General features: G+C 37.4%; 1 protein-coding gene across 3 annotated transcripts in view; it reads left to right on the top strand.

The window, feature by feature from the left end:
* Positions 1-19,419, top strand: part of LOC106876510 (vacuolar protein sorting-associated protein 11 homolog) — a 55,809-nt gene that overhangs the window by 22,123 nt on the left and 14,267 nt on the right. For 2 of the 3 annotated variants that reach the window (XM_089340578.1, XM_089340577.1), the window contains 14 exons: positions 269-396; positions 1,605-1,746; positions 3,096-3,175; positions 3,789-3,942; positions 5,417-5,563; positions 8,020-8,211; positions 9,969-10,074; positions 11,326-11,355; positions 11,721-11,821; positions 13,511-13,594; positions 15,334-15,348; positions 16,870-16,920; positions 17,908-17,996; positions 19,309-19,383. In XM_089340578.1, coding sequence (XP_089196704.1) covers positions 269-396; positions 1,605-1,746; positions 3,096-3,175; positions 3,789-3,942; positions 5,417-5,563; positions 8,020-8,211; positions 9,969-10,074; positions 11,326-11,355; positions 11,721-11,821; positions 13,511-13,594; positions 15,334-15,348; positions 16,870-16,920; positions 17,908-17,996; positions 19,309-19,383 — 1,394 coding nt within the window. The remainder of the gene's footprint in view (positions 1-268; positions 397-1,604; positions 1,747-3,095; positions 3,176-3,788; positions 3,943-5,416; positions 5,564-8,019; positions 8,212-9,968; positions 10,075-11,325; positions 11,356-11,720; positions 11,822-13,510; positions 13,595-15,333; positions 15,349-16,869; positions 16,921-17,907; positions 17,997-19,308; positions 19,384-19,419) is intronic. The other variant, XM_089340579.1, reaches the window with a different exon arrangement.

Here is a 19,419-nt window from a genome sequence, read left to right as displayed (position 1 = left end):
GTGGAATCAACTCCCCTTACAACCTTCTACGTCAATAAACCACTATTGTTCCTGAAAGTTGTTTTTTATACCTTCTACAAACTGCTTCTTTCAGTTTCCAGCTACCGAATCCACTCACAAGGCTTTGGTCAGCCCAAGGCTATTTTAGAAGACACATGCCCAAGGTACCACACAGTGAGAGTGAACCCAGAACCATGTGGTTGGGAAGCCAGCTTCTTACCACACAGCCACGAATTCTTTTTCATACATATATATGCATTATTTGTAGGTTGTGTATTTCTATCAACCTGATGGCCGAGGTCCTTGTCTTGCACTGGAAGGAGAAAAACTGATGCTTGTTTGGTTCCGAGGATATTTAATCACAGTTCGACGTGAGAAACGTTCTTTGCCACCAATGTAAGTGAACTTTCCTCTCTAATAATTTTGTTGGTATTTTTTCTCTCTATTGTTGTTCTTTATTTACAAAAGTTAAATGGCCCAATGGATAATGTATTAATTTGCCTTCAATTTAACATCCAGGAATGTAAGTTTCTGGCTTAGTGTAGGACAGTTAATTTTATTGCCCCTTAGTTCCTTTAGCTAAAAGGAAATAGCTACTAAGATTTCTGGATAGTTTATCTGTGGTTGGCTATCATCTAATCCAAGGGTTAAGGGGATTTAGACTGGCATGCAACACAACAACCTTCTACACATCTCAATCCCAACCTTATGTTATTTCTTCTGCGAAGTTTTTAATCTTCAAAGCAACACTGAATTCTTCCCTGCTAGTCCTTCATCTGTCTTTACTATTCGCGTTGTCCAGGATGTGTTTGACACATTGACTGACTTTCTTCACCTTACACATTCTCATTATTGCCTGAGAATCTCCATCAGGTTTTTGAGATCTTGTCAATGTATGCCAAAGAAAGAGAGAAGAAATGAATACCAAATAAATGCCTCTCAACACACACAGACAGACACTCACATCCGTGTATTCAGAGAAATATGGATACAGATATGGTAGACTACTTTCTTTCAGTTTCCAGCTACCAAATCCACTCACAAGGCTTCAGTCAATCTGGGGCATTTGCCCAAGATACCACAATGCTGGACTGAACCCAAACCATCTGGGTGGTAAGCGTCATCATCACCATCATCATTTCACATCCACTTTTCCCATGCTTGTGTGGGTAGACAGAATTTGTCGATGCAGATTTTCTACAGTCAGATGCCTTTCCTGTTGCCAACCCTCATGCGCATGCGTGCACACACACACACACACACACACACACACACATATATCATGGATGTAAATTATGATATATATCATACATCTTGATCAGGGGTTCTCAACCAGGGTCCATTTATGATTTTTGCAGGGTCCGCAGATGCAATATAGTAAATTGGGAGTCCACAGTAATTTTTCAGGCCAGGGTCTACATTAAGACTGCAATTGACTTCAAGCAATGCTGCCTGGCTCACTGAGTTTGTTTTCAAATTGAGCTTCTAAACAATCTACTTCCCTAGTCACCTACATACGTTTTACAGTAAAAGGATATGTTTTAATTGAATGAACTCTACAAATTATTATTATTATTACATTTATATTCCTCTTTTCATTTCAGGAGTAACGATGGTCTTGAGATGAATATTGTAACCATTTATGACATCCAAAATAAATTCATAGCTTTCGTTGGACCTTTCCCTGAAATTATTGATATTGTCTATGAATGGGGTTCAATATTCATTTTAGCTGGGGACAAAAGGGTGAGTAGAATATCAAAATATACCATATTGAAATATGTCTACAATTTTGTCCTAATATTCTTTTTCTCCTTTTTTTTCATTCTCATCGTTTTTTCTACCTACTTTGCATGTTAGTATGGTGGTCAGACAGGATTTTCTCAGAAAGTAGCTTATATCAAGATATGCTTAGTCTTGCTAGTTGAATGGTGACTTCATTGTGCTGGCACCATGAAAATAGCTCCCAGTACACTCTGAAAGTGGTTGGCATTTGGAGGCCATTCATAGAAATCATTCCAAAGAATTGGAGCATGATGCAATCATCGGACCTGTGATTGGACTATCAAATTGTCCAGTCCATACAAGCACAGAAGTCAGACATTAAAGGATGGTGATGATGATGATGATGATTTAACCCTTTAGCATTTAAACTGGCCATATCGGGCCAAAATATTCCGCCTATTTCATGTTCAAACTGGCCAGATTTAGCCCTTCACATCTACCCTACAGTTTCATTCTAAAAATCAAGTTACTTCATCAAAATCTGAAATCTGTAATAGACACTATATGATTAATTCAAAACAATGTCAATGAGCAATGCATTTGGTATATATAAGCAATACATTTGATAGAATAGGAGGCGCAATGGCCCAGTGGTTAAGGCAGTGGACTCGCGGTCATAGGATCGCGGTTTCGATTCCCAGACCGGGCGTTGTGAGTGTTTATTGAGTGAAAACACCCAAAGCTCCACGTGGCTCCAGCAGGGGATGGTGGCGAACCCTGCTGTACTCTTTCACCACAACTTTCTCTCACTCTTACTTCCTGTTTCTGTTGTGCCTGTAATTCAAAAGGTCAGCCTTGTCACGTCACACTGTGTCACGCTGAATATCCCTGAGAACTACGTCAAAGGTACACGTGTCTGTGGAGTGCTCAGCCACTTGCACGTTAATTTCATGAGCAGGCTGTTCCATTGATCGGATCAACTGGAACGCTCGTCGTCGTAAGCGACGAAGCGCCAACAATTGATAGAATAATCTGAATGCTAAAGGATTAAATCAGACGTCTTCAACCATTTTCTTTACCTATGGACCCTAATTTGATTCCTGTTTCACTCAGATGGACCCTAATAACCATTTGATGTTTAAGAAATCATATTATATATCTTATAATTAAATATTATAAGGAATTGTATAAAATAATTGTTAAATTATTTTGTGTATAGCCAATTTATTGTATGTAAATTTTGATGACAAAATCCCCCCCCCCCCCGGGCCAAGAAGAGCTCAGATGAGAATCATTGGTTTAAATGAATGCCAAATTATCTGATATTTTCAGATCGTTATATTTAATTTAATTGTTCTATTTATTTACAGTTTTATCAACTGATTGAGAAAGATACACAAACTAAATTAGATATTTTATTTCGTAAGAACCTTTACAATATAGCTATCAAGTAAGTAGGATTTTGCTTTCTTTTGTAAAATTTATATTTTCTTGTTTTTATTATTAGCATGACATAGCTGTGTGTGTGTGTGTGTGTGTGTGCATGCACTAGGAAGGGCATCCAGCCATAGAAACCATACCAGAACAGATAATGGAGCCTGGTGCAGCCTCTGGCCTTACCAGCTCCAGTCAAACCATCCAGCCTATGCCAGCATGAAAAACGGATGTTAAATGATGATGATGAAAATGTCTTGGGGTAACAAACACAGCCCAACAAGAATGGTTGGCGACAAGCTAGGTGTATCAGCAGGAGAGCTTCAGTTGCTGGCTAGCTTTAGCTCACTGCACATCCCTCTCAAATTTGCTATGCCTTCCTGTGGGAAAAACAGTTTTGGTTTATGAATATTTCAGGTGATGAATAGCCTTCAGAAACACATTAAATTCATAATTCCACTGCTCTAAATTTTCTGTTTACACCCCCACCTTTTTTTTTTTTTTAAATTTCTTACTTTTAAATTTCAAATAGAAACATTCTCATTAGATGAAATTAGAGTTGTGATAGTGTCTGACTGGAATTCCAGTTGATTATATTTCTAAACTTTTTTTTTTTCAATCTTCTGCAGTCTAGCAAAAAGCCAACATTATGACCAAGGTGGATTGATAGATATCTTCACACAGTATGGAGATCATTTATACAGTAAAGGAGACCACGATGGAGCTATTGAGCAATATATTAAAACTATTGGTAAACTGGAAGCTTCATATGTAATAAGAAAGGTTTGTGGCTTTCCACTATTATGTTATGAATGAATTATACTGTGTAACACGGTTTTTGTTGTTGGTAGCAATTGTTATTTTGTATTTGCTTACCCCTAGAAAGTATGAAAACTGGCTAATATTTCCTTCAAACTTTACTTCTGTTACATTTATTCCAATGCTAAAGAATCCCTCTCAACACATGGCTATGACGTTCCCCCACTACTTCTGTTCATGATCAAAGATACACATAATGAAAGCCACGAAGAGACATGCTCAGGCGGTTAAGGTCAAGCAAATGACAAGCAAATCTGTAGTATTGAGCAGAATATTTGCTATAATGATATTTCTGCTTCAGCAACTCGGCACTGAATCTGTCTGAAATGTTATGGATAATATAGGTCAGTTTCAAAACATTGATGTCCAGGTGACAAAAGCAAAGTTTGAAGGGGATAGTAGTCATTTCCTTTGATTTCTAGACAGAAACAAATAGGAAAAAACACTTACTAACCAAAGACACACACAAAAAAAAATATTTGTTGTACAGCGTTATCTGGAAAGATTTCTTTATGCAAATTATAAGCACCACATTGAGACTGGAATTATCAAAGGACGACACTGGCATGATGAACATATTGTTATGGGGTGGAGGTTAATATTTAATGTACTAGACAAAAAATATATTTAATCGATTTTAAGTTGTACAATTTGTAAAGAAAAAAATTTAATTCATTTATTATAATGATTAATTTGGCGGGGGGGGGGGCAAGGGAGGTAATTTCGAAATCTCTGTTAATTAAAAATTGGAAGTGGACATTGAGTAGGGAGTGAGTTTGACCTTTTGCTGTGTACATACTGTAAATCTTCGAGTATAGTGCACCCTTGAGTATAATACGCAAGGCATTTTTAGGGGGCTGTACCTCTGAAAAACCTAAACCTTGTGTATAATATGCACCCCTTTTCTAACTTGAGTCAAGGAGGTCTATATAATGTCCTTGGTTTGTAAACATATATATACGGTAATGTCCTTTATTATTATTGTATATATAACATAATGCAAACGTGTAGCTTTTTTGTGCACTTTGTTTGCAGAAAATAAAGAAATAACAGTAATAACGTCAGTGAAAAATAAATATTAAGTAAATTGCCTTTACGTATTTATCACTATCAGTTACAAGCCTGACATCACAAAATGTGTCTGAATAAACATTGCCGGACAGCAAATAGAAAATATTTCTCATTTTTAACCTCGTGTATAGTATGCACTAGGGATTTTGACCTTTAAATTTGGGGGGGGGGGGGGGGGAATGCGGATTCTACTCGAGGATTTACTGTATGCTTTTACTTTGAAACTGCTATAGTTTCAAATTCTTTGGGAGTTAAATTGACAAATAGAATTCAACCTTTCTCTTTGAGTTACCATTATGTTTATTATCTTATTGTATTTGATTATTTAATTATATTTTTATTCTTTTTTTTTTTTTTTTCATTTCAGTTTTTGGATGCTCAAAGAATCCACAATCTTACTCGATATCTCCAAGCCTTACACAAACAGACTCTGGCCACTGAAGAACACACTACACTTCTATTAAACTGCTACACTCGATTAAAAGATGTGTCAGAACTTGATAAATTCATTAAGGTAAAGTCATTAGAAAGAAGCAGTAACAGAGCTCAACCTCTTTTACTCTTTTACTTGTTTCAGTCATTTGACTGCGGCCATGCTGGAGCACCACCTTAGTCGAGCAAATCGACCCCAGGACTTATTCTTTGTAAGCCTAGTACTTATTCTATCGGTCTCTTTTGCCAAACCGCTAAGTTATGGGGACGTAAACACACCAGCATCGGTTGTCAAGCAATGTTGTGGGGACAAACACACAAACACATACACACATACATATATATATATATATACATATATACGACAGGCTTCTTTCAGTTTCCGTCTACCAAATCCACTCACTAGGCTTTGGTCAGCCCGAGGCTATAGTAGAAGACACTTGCCCAAGGTGCCACGCAGTGGGACTGAACCCTGAACCATGTGGTTGGTAAACGAGCTACTTACCACACAGCCACTCCTGCACCTGTTCAATATGTCTCTAAAGTTCCTTCTACATCACTGCTCCACAACCGGTATGCCGCGGCACACTGGTGTGCCATGAGACGAAGCTAGGTGTGCTGCAGTGTAACCTGAATATAATTTCTTTCCCGATACTTTTAGTTATATTTTTTAGTTCAGGTGTTCCACCGAATTTTGAAAAGAATATAAGTGTACCACAAGAGAAAAAAAGGTTGTGAGGACTGTTCTACATAATTGCTTAATACCTACAATGGGTGCTGGTGTCAGGTAAAAAGCACCCAGTAAACTCTGTAAAGTGGTTGGTGTTAGAAAAGGCATCCAGCTGTAGAAACCAAGCCAAAACAGACTATGGAACCTTGTGTGGCCCTTGGCTTTGCCAGTTCCTATTAAGTCATCCAACCCATACCAGCACGGAAAAACAGGCATTAAATCATCAGGATGATTTTAGAATAGGGGTGACATGTTTTTAAATCTCAAGTTTAGAAACTTCCCTCATATTCAGTATTGGATAGATATAACTAAATTACTGATTCAATGCAGAAATTCGACACAGACATTTTTATATGAATAAATATCTGAGCCTGAAATGGCCAAATCTTTCTCAAATTACACTCCACTATCTTTGAAAAGAAAACATTTGATAATGTAGACTCAGACTTAAAAAGACAAGATGGTCATAATTGAACATTTTTGATCATAGGTCTGCTTAGACAGGACTGACCTTGGGCTAAACATGAACAGTATCAACATGGGTGTATCTGAGATACTGGACATGTTACTTAGATTGGTTCTAAGTAATTGATAACTAATTAATAAAAAGCAGATAGATACTGGACCTTATGATGAGTACTTTGGGCTTTAAGAGATATTTTAGTTAGCTGGCTCCATAATGAAAAAAGGGATGATAGCCTAGTAGTTAAGTTATTAGACTTCTCAATCAAAGGCTCGTAGGTTCCATTCCCAGACTAAATAGTACGTTGTGCCTATGGGCAAAGCACTTCATTTCATGATGTTCCACTTCACTCCGTTAAAATGAGCTGCAGAGTGGAGCTTCATAGACTATTACTCCAACATCTCATGAATGCAAGATATCAATAGCTTTTGATAGCTAGAGCACTCTTGATGATGGTGGTGGTGGTGGTGGTACTTCTGTGTCTTTTTCTTCTTCAACATGGGGTCTACTAAAGGAGCCACTAAGTTGTTGCTTAAACTGTTAGAAATAGCTACCAAATAGGTCTCATCACATACTATCATCTTAAAAACAAGGACATATTAATGTAAGCTAATGTAATCTTAGATACATTATATCATTGCTGAAATACTTCTGGTATTAGATGTACTCAGCAGAACTTGTTAAGAACTATAACAACATCAATTAATCCTTTAGCATTTGAAGTACTCTTTCAAATATAATGCTTGTTTATTCATGTTGTTCTGAATTAATCCTGCACTATTCTCATAGCTTTGGGATCTCAATGATTATTTTTAGAATGACATCATAGAGTAGGTGTGAGAGAGGCTAGATCTGGCTGGTTTGAACATAAAACAGGTAAAATATTTTGGCTGGTTTGAATGCTAAAGGATTAGACCTTATTCGGAATACATAGAAGCTCAGCTTGTCCAGAGAATTTTATCTCATCTGCATGATTCCATAATAAAGAAATAAACCCTTTGTTTAAAAGACTGATGAATCTTAAAGATGCATCTACATTTGTCTATCTACAGAACATGAATGGACGGTTTACTTATGTAGAGTTGATCAGGAACTACAATGACAGTTTGAGAATGTGTGGGGTTACCAGAGGTGTTAGAAATAGTAACTGAATTTCTCTCAAATGACACAAAAACATCTTTAAAAAGGCAGGGGAATGACTATATTGGATAGTATAGCTTTTAGACATACAAAAATATGGGATGGTCACAGGGGGAATGTCTGTTCATTCTGAGTTGATCTGGGGATTATACTACTACAACTACAAAATCGACAATTAAACCAAAGCTTTTCTTTTTGTTTGCAGACAAAAGACAGGGAAGTTGACTTTGATGTTGAAACTGCCATCAAAGTGTGTCGACAGGCTGGTTATTATGAACATGCCTTATTTCTGGCTGATAAATACAACATCCACAAATGGTACCTGAAAATCCAATTGGAAGATATCAAAGATTTCAAGAAAGCACTGGAGTACATTGGCAAACTTAGCTTTGCAGAGGTAATTAAGCTATCATTTTTGCACCCCTTCCATTATAGCAAGACACCTGTTTCCTACCTCACTGTCTCTCTGTCACACTAACCTTTCATCCTCTGATACAAGTTCCCTTCCTCAAATGCCCCTGCCCCTCTCATAATTCCTTATCTTGCGAGTTACTTGGTGACCCTGTCAGTGCTGGTACCACGTAAAAAGCATCCAGTCCACACTAAAGTGGTTGGCATTTGGAAGGGCATCCAGCTGTAAAAACCATACCAAAACCAACCTTGCCTGTGCTAGTGCCGCATAAAAAGAGCACTAAGTCCACTCTGCTGAGTGGTTGGTGTCAGGAAGGGCATCCAGCTGTAAAAACCCTGCCAAAACAGACAGTAGTCTAAGGTAGTTTTCTTCCTGGCCGGCTCCTGTCAACCGTTCTACCCATGCATGCATGGAAGACAGATGTTAAACAATGATGATGATAAATCTTGTCTCCTTTCATCTTCAGTGAATTAACCATTAGTATTACTATTTAATATAAGTTATTAATAATGATTATAATTAATATTATTAGCAAACTAGATTTGTCTTTATATCTTTTCACTGTTACAGATTTTTTTTCCTATCTCCTTTTTTTTCTTCTTCAACCTCAGTTTTGGTTTTCATTCTAATGGCTTATCTCAAATAGAGCCAAGCCAACAATGCAGTGGATCGATGAAATTTTTTTGCCAGTACCACCTGACTGGCCTTCGTGCCGGTGTCATGTAAAAGCACCCACTACACTCTCGGAGTGGTTGGCATTAGGAAGGGCATCCAGCAGTAGAAATCATGCCAAATCAGATTGGAGCCTGCTGTAGCCATTTGGTTCGCCAGTCCTCAGTCAAATCGTCCAACCCATGCTAGCATGGAAAGCGGACGTTAAACGATGATGATGATGATGATGATGGCTTTCCTACAACTTGTAGCTCTGTACTGATGTGAGAAATCATCATCATCATCATCATTATTATTAAGACAGTGAGCTGGCAGAATCATTAGCATCATCATCATCATCATCGTTTAACGTCTGCTTTCCATGCTAGCATGGGTTGGACGCCAGACAAAATGCTTAGCAGCATTTCATCCATCTTTACGTTCTGAGTTCAAATTCCACTGAGGTCAACTTTGCCTTTCATCTTTTCAGGGTCAATAAATTAAGTACTAGTTATGCACTGGAGTCGATGTAATCGACTGGTCCCCACCTCAAAAATTTCAGGCCTTGTGCCTAGAGTAGAAAGGATTATTATTATTATTATTATTATTATTATTATTATTATTAAGAAGGCAAGCTGGCAAATCATTTAGCACACCAGGGAAAATACTAAGCAGTATTTTATCTGTCTTTACACTCTGAGTTCAAATTCTGCTAGAGTCGACTTTACCTTTCATCCTATCAGGGTCCATAAAATAAGGACCTGTTGATCCCTGAGGTCGATGTAATTGACTAGCCCCCTCCCCAAAATTTCAGACCTTCTGCCTATAGTAGAAAGGATTATTATTATCATTTTTAAGCAGGATGCTGGTAGTATCGTTAACATGCTGGACAAGATGCTTAGTGGAATTTCTTCTGGCTTTATGTTCTGAGTTCAAATTCTGCCAAGGTCAACTTTTCCTTCATTCTTTCAGGGTTGGTAAAATAAGTACCAGTTGAGTACTGGGGTCAATATAACCAACCAGCTCTCTCTCTCTCTCCACCAAAATTTCATGTCATGTATCTATAACAGAAAGAATTATTGTTATTTTAGGCTGAAGAAAACATGAAAAAATATGGTAAAATCCTAATGAGAGAAGTGCCACAACCCACCACAGAATTACTGAAGCAGCTCTGTACAGATTATCGTCCTTCTGATCGTAAGTTTCAATCATCCTATCTTTATAATTACTCTTTTACTTGTTTCAGTCATTTGACTGCGGCCATGCTGGAGCACCGCCTTCAGTCGAGCAAATCGACCCCAGGACTTATTCTTTGTAAGCCTAGTACTTATTCTATCGGACTCTTTTTGCCGAACCGCTAAGTTACGGTGACGTAAACACACCACCATCAGTTGTCAAGTGATGTTGGGAGGACAAACATACACACACATACATACATATATATATATATATATATATATATATATATATACATATATACGACAGGCTTCTTTCAGTTTCCATCTACCAAATCAACTCACAAGGCTTTGCGCGGCCCGAGGCTATAGTAGAAGACACTTGCCCAAGATGCCACACAGTGGGAATGAACCTGGAACCATGTGGTCGGTTCCGGGTTCAGTTTCTGTTGTACCTGTAATTCAAAGGGGCCAGCCTTGTCACACTGTGTCACGCTGAATATCCCCGAGAACTACGTTAAGGGTACACGTGTCTGTGGAGTGCTCAGCCTCTTGCATGTTAATTTCACGAGCAGGCTGTTCCGTTGATCGGATCAACTGGAACCCTCGACGTCGTAAGCGACGGAGTGCCAACAACAACAGCAACAACAACAACTCTGGACAGAATAATCTGAATGCTAAAAGGTTGAAACATAAATGTCAGAGAAGTTTGATTGGAAGAAAATGCAGTTGAGGCATTCAGAGAATTAATGTCTGTTATAGTAGTTGTAGCAGTGGCAGATAGAAAAAACACAACATTAAAAACCAAATACATAGGCTTGATGTACATGCTTATGGTACCATGTTGTTAGTGGGTGACCAATTAAACATGTGGAATCTATATCAATGGCAGTGACTAAGTGTGAGCTAAAAAAAAAAAAAAAGATATTTCAAATTTTCAAATTGTATGATAAATAAAATGAAATATCTGTTTTAGCTACAACCAGATAGAGTTGTAAAAATTCCTTAAAAAGAGAATTTAAGTCTCAGAATTAACCGGTAAAGAATATTCTCAGAACAACTCCCAATATTAGTATTATATGTTAATGCTAAAGAATATACTCTTTGTGTATGTATTTGTGAATCTTGAGTGATGATGTTAATTTTTAAGATATTTTATAATGTTAACAGATGATCTCTGCTGTATCATTTAAATTAACATTTTATTTCTGCTGTATCATTTAAATTAACATTTTATTTTTAATAATGTTTTCCTCTCATTTCATATTCACAGAGCCATTAATTGACCAAAATGTTTTGGATGGTAAGTCAGTCTCTTTCTTCCGACCTGATAATGTTGTTTATGTCATCTATTGTTCTAATCATTCTTTTCTTCCCAAGTACGACATACTTACTACTTACTTCTAATTCACCTGGGATGTGTTGAGCTGACTTTGACCAATGAGTTCACTACATCCCTCACAAATGCTGACCACATCTCATGGTCGGCCGTGGTCAAGGCTGTAATAGCTACCCACTTTCATTTCCATTGCCAAAGACTGTAGACTTGGGAGCCTGATTGAGCTTCTATGTCTGCCTTTCCTGTCGCCTGCCATGTTTTCAGTTGTCCTCTAGTTTGTTTGCGTTATTTATTTATATTTTTTCTATCTTTTCTGTTTCCTTTTCCAGGTGGTATCCCAAAGATCCAGAAAGCACCTGCTGAAGAATTCATTCATATCTTTGTAAGCAGTTCTGCTCGTCTAACTGAGTTTTTAGAACACATGATCAAAGTAAGCACATTTCGGTAACTTCAGAATCTTTCGTTAACAGTTCAAATAGATTGATTGTGTGGTAAGTAGCTTGCTTACCAACCACATGGTTCCGAGTTCATTCCCACTGCGTGGCACCTTGGGCAAGTGTCTTCTACTATTGCCTCGGGCCGACCAAAGCCTTGTGAGTCGATTTGGTAGACGGAAACTGAAAGAAGCCCGTCGTATATGCGTATATGTATATATATATGTGTGTTTGTGTGATTGTGTGTCTATCCCTCCCAACATCGCTTGACAACCGATGGTGGTGTGTTTAGGTCCCCGTAACTTAGCGGTTCGGCAAAAAGAGACCGATAGAATAAGTGCTAGGCATCCAAAGAATAAGTCCTGGGGTCGATTTGCTCGACTAAAGGCGGTGCTCCAGCATGGCCGCAGTCAAATGACTGAAACCAGTAAAAGAGTAAAGAGTATCTAAATTTCATTTAGAAAGCAGGACTCCCAGTTTAACCCACCTGAGAGGCTATCAAACTACAAATCAAAGGGTCCATGGTTCATATTTTGTCTTTGCCTCTGCCCTACGTTCCACAGTTTATTCAGATTACTCTGCCAAATAATGTAATGCTTATTTATTCACACGGTTCTGAATTAATCATACCTTATCTCATAGCTTCAGGATTTCTATATGAATGTTTATTTTCAGAATAACATTGTAGGGTAGGTGTGAGAGGTCAGATATAGCCAGTTTGAACATAAAGCAGGTAGAATATTACGGCTGGATGTGGCCATTTTAAGTGCTAAAGGGTTAATTCTAAATGGCCCAATGCACGTAACTGGAGGTAGGTTACACAGGACAGCTGAGGCCAAGCCAATAACTATGAAACAAGATCACTTTAAAGTCTGATGTTCACTATCATCATCATCGTTGTTTAACGTCCGTTTTCCATGCTGGCATGGGTTGGATGGTTTGACAGGAACTGTCCAGCCAGAGAGCTGTCCAGTCTCCAATTGTCTGTTGTTGTATGGTCTCTATGGCTAGATGCCGTTTCTAACACCAACCACTTTACAGTGTATGCTGAATGCGTTTACACAGCACTGATACAAGTGCATTTTATGTGATACCAGCGCCCGTAAAGGACAAACCTGTATGTATGGATGACAGTGATTTTATACTAAGCTTGACTCATCTTCTCAAGTACAGTAAATTGCCAGAACTCTCAGTCCCTTGTCATTTCCTCAGTGAGGCCCAGTGTCTGAAGATCCTTTCTCAGCACTTCATCTCACATCTTCTTGGATTGACCCCTTCCACAGGTTCCCTCCACTAGAACTTGGCACTTCTTTACACAGCTGTTCTCATCTATATGGATCCATGACCAAACCAGTACATTCTTCTCTCTTGCACACAACATCTGATGCCTCTTATACCCAGTTTTTCTCATAAATCATTTACACTCTGTCGTGCATGCACACTGGCATTACCCATCCAGCAGAGCATGCTAGCTTCATTTCTTTCAAGCCTTCACAAGTCTTCTGAAATCAAGGCCCATGTTCCACTGACATGTAGCATAGATCTACATACACAAGCATCACACAATCTGCCTTTCACTCTGAGGAATGTAATCAATGTAATCAACTATCCCCTTCCCCCAAATTTCAGGCCTTGTGCCTATAGTAGAAAGGATTATTATTATTATTATTGTTATTATTTTGCAGGTGCAACCCAACTCAAGCAGTCTGTTGTACAACACCCTTTTGGAACTCTACCTCCAAAATACTGGACATGAAACAGAACCTGTGGTTTGTTTAAAACTTTCTTAACCTCTTTCTCTGCTTTACGCTTCCCTAGTCTTATTTAAATCAGAAGAAATATATATTGGCTTGAAAAAAAACTACTTACCTTAGATGTTGTGAAATGGGTTGACATGTTCCTGAATATGAATCACAGCTATAATAATGTTGGTCTACCTACCAACTAAATTGTTCACTGTTTTTAACCTAGCATTTGTGTTGTGCTCTGTCCTTAATCAAGACACTCAACTTCAATATGTCAGGACTTAGGTTGCTTGGCCTGCTAGATGAAGCATCCAAATATTTCTCAAATCACATTTTTACTATCTTATAAAAAACCAAAAAGGTCACATTGGATAATGTAATATACAGAAAGGTAGAATAGTCATGACTAGAATACCATTATATAGATCTGCTAAATGAGGATTTAATCGGGGCTAAACAACATTGACTGGTTTGGGCCGAGTCAAATTGTGTACCTAATCTACATGCTGATTATTGAAGGTTTATATCACACCACTATATTGGCTCCGGAGGCACAATGGCCCAGTGGTTAGGGCAGCGGACTCGCGGTTTTGATTCCCAGACCGGGCGTTGTGAGTGTTTATTGAGTGAAAACACCTAAAGCTCCACGAGGCTCTGACAGGGGATGGTGGAGAACCCTGCTGTACTCTTTCACCACAACTTTCTCTCACTCTTACTTCCTGTTTCTGTTGTGCCTGTAATTCAAAGGGTCAGCCTTGTCACACTCTGAATATCCCCGAGAACTACGTTAAGGGTACATGTGTCTGTGGAGTGCTCAGCCACTTGCACGTTAATTTCACGAGCAGGCTGTTCCGTTGATCGGATCAACTGGAACCCTTGACGTGTATTTCTATATTATTATTATTATTATTATTAATAATAATAATTTATAAATATCGATGTAACTCTTCACAAAGGTAAATAAACAATAAGAGCATGATGTGATTTGTAATAGACTGTTTATTGAACAGATTAATATTTTAAGAGATCATCTATCTTCCTCAAGTTCAAAATGTAAAATGAAACTGAAGAAGACAGACAATCTGTTGAAATATTAATGTGTTCAATAAACAATCTCTATTAATAAATCACATCATGCTCTTACTGTTTATTATTTTTATTATTATTATTATTATCATGGCAGCGAGCTGGCAAAATTGTTAACATGCCAGGCAAAAATGCTTACAGGCATTTAATCTGTCTTTATTACAGTCTGAATTTCATTGAGGTCGACTGCCTTTCATCCTTTTGGGTTGATAAAATAAATACCAGTTGAACATTGGGATCAATGTAATCAACTTAACTCTTCCTCTGACCTTACTGGCTTTGTGCCAAAATTTAAAATCATTATTATTATCATTGGTAGATGTGTTGTATTGTTTATATGTCCCTTTTGTATTCTGAGCACAAGTTGATAAAATAAACATTAAGTATTGGAAGGGGCTCAACTGCACACCTCTTCCTTAATTCATTGCCTTGTGCCAGTTCTTGAAATTACCCTACATTGTTGTATAAAAAGCAATATAATAAAATAAATTGTTAGTATTATCATTTTCCTTAATCACATCCCTTTGGTAATATTTTTTTTTTTTTCTGACCTTGGTAGGTTGAAATCTTCTTTTAATAGCAAACAAATTGGAAATTATCTTTACCATTATTTGTCTGTTTTGTTTCTTTACATGTGATGATGGCACTTGTGCGCTTTGATTCTGGATTTTTTTAAGGCCAAGTCAAAAACGGTATAATTTTTAAGAATGAATCTTTTCTGATACCTTATTTCCTTCCTTCCTCTCTGTCATCAAAGCCTTCCACTTTACCATCATTAAAAGCTACATCATCATCATCATCATCTTCCCTTTGTGTCTGCTTTTCCCTGCTGGCAAGGGATGGATGGGTTGCTATGCTAACCAGGTTGAGGGACCCCATCTCATTTATACATTCCTCTTTTTTTTTCTTTTTTGGCATTGTTTCTACAGCTGGGGTTTCTTTGTAACATATCCTAGTTTGCAGTTTGTTCTGTATGCATTTTGTGGCTCCTACACCAGGGAGATTGCTACAACAACCATGAAGAACATACACTGAAAATAGTCGTATCCAAATTCCTGGATACAAGCATGAAACTATGGTACAAAAACAACTATAAGCACTTCACTCATACATACATGCATGCATACTCTATGCTCTTTGGGATTCTTTGAGGCCATGTGAGCACTTTGCTATTTTACAAGAAAACCAAAAGTCTCTAACTCCAACATGTGTGTATGGTGTGTGTCTGTATATATTGAATTAGTGTTTAAGCACTGGAGATTATATATATATATATATATATATATATATATATATATATATAATGAAAAAATGAACAAAAATGGCTTTTCTTATTATTTTTCCACTTTAATGAGTAGATGTTACTAAGTTTACTAATTATTAAAGTGGAAAAATTATCAGAAAAAGTCATTTCTATTCTTTTTTTAAAATATATGATACTGTACCTGGACTTTCTATTTCTTATTCTCTTATATATATATATATATATATATATATATATAGCACTCTATAAGTTATTTCACTAGATCAAGTGTTGGAGGGTGTATCCGTTCTCTTACAACTACATAGGTACCTAAAACTGGTACTTTGTCACTTACAATGGCGAGTGTTCCAGTTGATCCAATCAATGGAACAACCTGTTCATGAAATGAACATGCAGGTGGCTGAGCACTTCACAGTCATGCGTACCCTTAAAAATAGTTCTCGGGGAGATTCAACATGATACAGAATGTGACATGGCTGACCCTTTGAAATACAGGTACTGTTCAGTTTTGGCAGCTGAGTGTTATCCCACTGACACATGGCGATCTGTGTCTTTTATACTCCTAGAACAACAAGTCACAGGGATGGCTGTGACTTGTTCTTCTAGGAGTATAAAAGACACAGATCGCCATGTGTAGTGGGATAACAGTTATCGTATGTTGGTGAGTGGATTGGAGGTTTGTCTCTCAGCCAGAGACCCTCTTCTTGAATGCAATCAGTGTATGTTTTCCTCAGAACAAGGCTTCCAAAATAATTGACATGATGCAACAGCATGAAAATGTTTTCATCTTCTTAACAAACAGCATGTACTCCACCTCACATCTCCCTATAACACACCCTGTTAAACCTTCAACTAAGCTTCTTCAACATCAATACTAAAAAAAAAAAAGTCTGTATTTTATTCTTTTCTCTTTTTTATTCGCATATCTTTTGGGTTTTTTTCTTTTAAGAGCAAAGAAGATAAAGAGAGAAAAACTCTTGAATTACTTCAAGGATCAAAGGTGAGGCACTCTAAAATATCTTTCTTACCTTATCTTCATATGTTGTTATTGTTGTTGTTGTTGTTCCATACTAACTCAGTCCTGATTAAGCAAACCTATGTTCAAAGGCATCCCATCTGACCATCCTATCTTATTTTCAGACATAAGGTTTTAGGGACTACATCCCATCTTTCTTCTATATTTCTAAGACTATATTGTCCAGTGTGTCTCTACAGTTTTTTTTTAAGATGATGTCTTGTGAGTTGAAGATTTGGTTGCTATTTTTAGCAGATCAAGCATACACAGAGAGGCAACTTGTTGATTCATATCTTTACATATACTGTCATTGCCTGCCTGGCCTAACCCTAGCGTTCACAGTGACAGCCATGTAAGCCTATGATTTCTTAAAATAGACTGTAACACCCACACTAAACTAAAGTAAATTGGCTCCCATGCTGGTGGCACATAAAAAGCACCATCCGAATGTAGTTGATGCCCGGTCCACCTGACTGGCTCCCATGCCAATCACACATAAAAAGCACCATCCGAACATGGCCAGTGCCAGTGCACCCTGACTGGCTCCCATGCTGGTGGCACGTAAAAGGCACTATCCGAACGTGATCGATGCCAGGGCCACCTGACTGGCCCACTACACTCTGAGTGGTTGGCATTAGGAAGGGCATCCAGCTGTAGAAACATTGCCAGATCAGATTGGAGCCTGGTGCAGCCTACTGGCTCTCCAGACCTCAGTCAAACCGTCCAACCCATGCCAGCATGGAAAATTGTTAAAATTCAAAGAATAGTGTGAATACTAAAGGGTTAAGGAGTCATATTTTTCTTACACCAGCTTCTCCTTCTTAACACCGTATAATCCCCTAGCCACATCCTTTGAGATCATTATATCATGATTCCCCTGACCCCCTTATTTCTTGACTCTTTATCATGTACTGTCAGTTTTCTTTTGCCCTCTTTCTCCTTTTAACCAGTATCTATTTTGTTCTTCTGCAGGCTGGCTATGATATCAACCAAGCCCTTGTTCTCTGTCAGATGCACAACTTCACTGCTGGTATACTCTACCTTTACGAAAAGGCAGAGCTGTATGTACTATGTGTCTTTTACTACAATTTCTCTCTCTCCCTATATATATATATATATATATATATATATATATATATATATATATATATAGGAATGTTGGTGCAAACATATATATAAAATATTATATATGAAATAACAAAGGCAGCTATATGCAATATAAAACCAAAAAGGAAAAATTCAATTGTATTCACTATACTATGAACCCTTTTAGATAATGGCCTTTGTGTTTCTATGTGTATATGTATGTATGTATGTATGTATGTGTGTGTTTGTATATGTTTGTGTGTGTATGTATATATATACATGTGTGCACACACACACACACACACACACACATATATGCTTACATGCAGATGTCTCAAGCTCAGTTCCATAGTACAGCACCTTGGGCAAGTGTCTTCTACTATAGCCTTGGGCCAACCAAAGCCTTGTGTGTGGATTTAGTAGATAGAAACTGAAAGAAGCCCATCGTAGATATATATGTATATATTTATATGTGTATCTGTGTTTGTACCCCCACTATTGCTTGACAACTAGTGTTGGTGTGTTTATGTCCCCATAACTTAGCGGTTCAGCAAAATAGACCAATAGAATAAGTACTAGGCTTACAAAGAATAAGTCCTGGGGTCAATTTCTTTGACTAAAACCCTTTAAGGCAGTGCTCTACCATGGCTGCGGCCAAATGACTGAAACAAGTAAAAGAATATAAATTATTTACATGTTCTTAAGTTACAAAACAATTTGTCATGATAATAGAATTTTCTTAATGTTAAATAAAATTTCATCAAACTACTGTCATTCATCACATTTTATATATATACATATATATATATATATATATATATATATATATATATATATATATATATATATATATATGGGAGACTGGAGCCTGGTGTTGCCATCCGGTTTCACCAGTCCTCAGTCAAATCGTCCAACCCATGCTAGCATGGAAAGCGGACGTTAAACGATGATGATGATGATGGGAGAATGTACGAAAAAAAACAACAACAGACGAGGACAGGTGGTGTAAACAACAAAAGGATGTATTAGTATGACGCTCGGGAATACGGAAAGTCTTTAACGTTTCGAGCTACGCTCTTCAACAGAAAGAATACGGAGAAAACAAGGAGAAAAAAGATTGAATGTTTTGGTCAGCGATCTATCATAGCTTCTGTATATATATATATATATATATATATATATATATATATATATATATATATATATATATATATATATATATCATTGTGTGTGTGTTTTTAGTGTGTTATGATGTTCCTATTGGCGGTATTGTAATATTTTTTGCAGTTATGAACAAATCCTACGCTATCACATGGACCATGATGAATATGGACAGGTTATTAACACATGTAAACGGTTTGGGTGAGTACAAATTTATAATTTTTCTACCACTGAGAA

Source organism: Octopus bimaculoides, chromosome 23 (assembly GCF_046866305.1).
Source record: "Octopus bimaculoides isolate indiv1 chromosome 23, ASM4686630v1, whole genome shotgun sequence".
Classification (NCBI taxonomy): domain Eukaryota; kingdom Metazoa; phylum Mollusca; class Cephalopoda; order Octopoda; family Octopodidae; genus Octopus; species Octopus bimaculoides.
The sequence above is the reverse complement of the archived record's forward strand: the minus strand, read 5'-3'. Positions and strand labels throughout refer to the sequence as shown.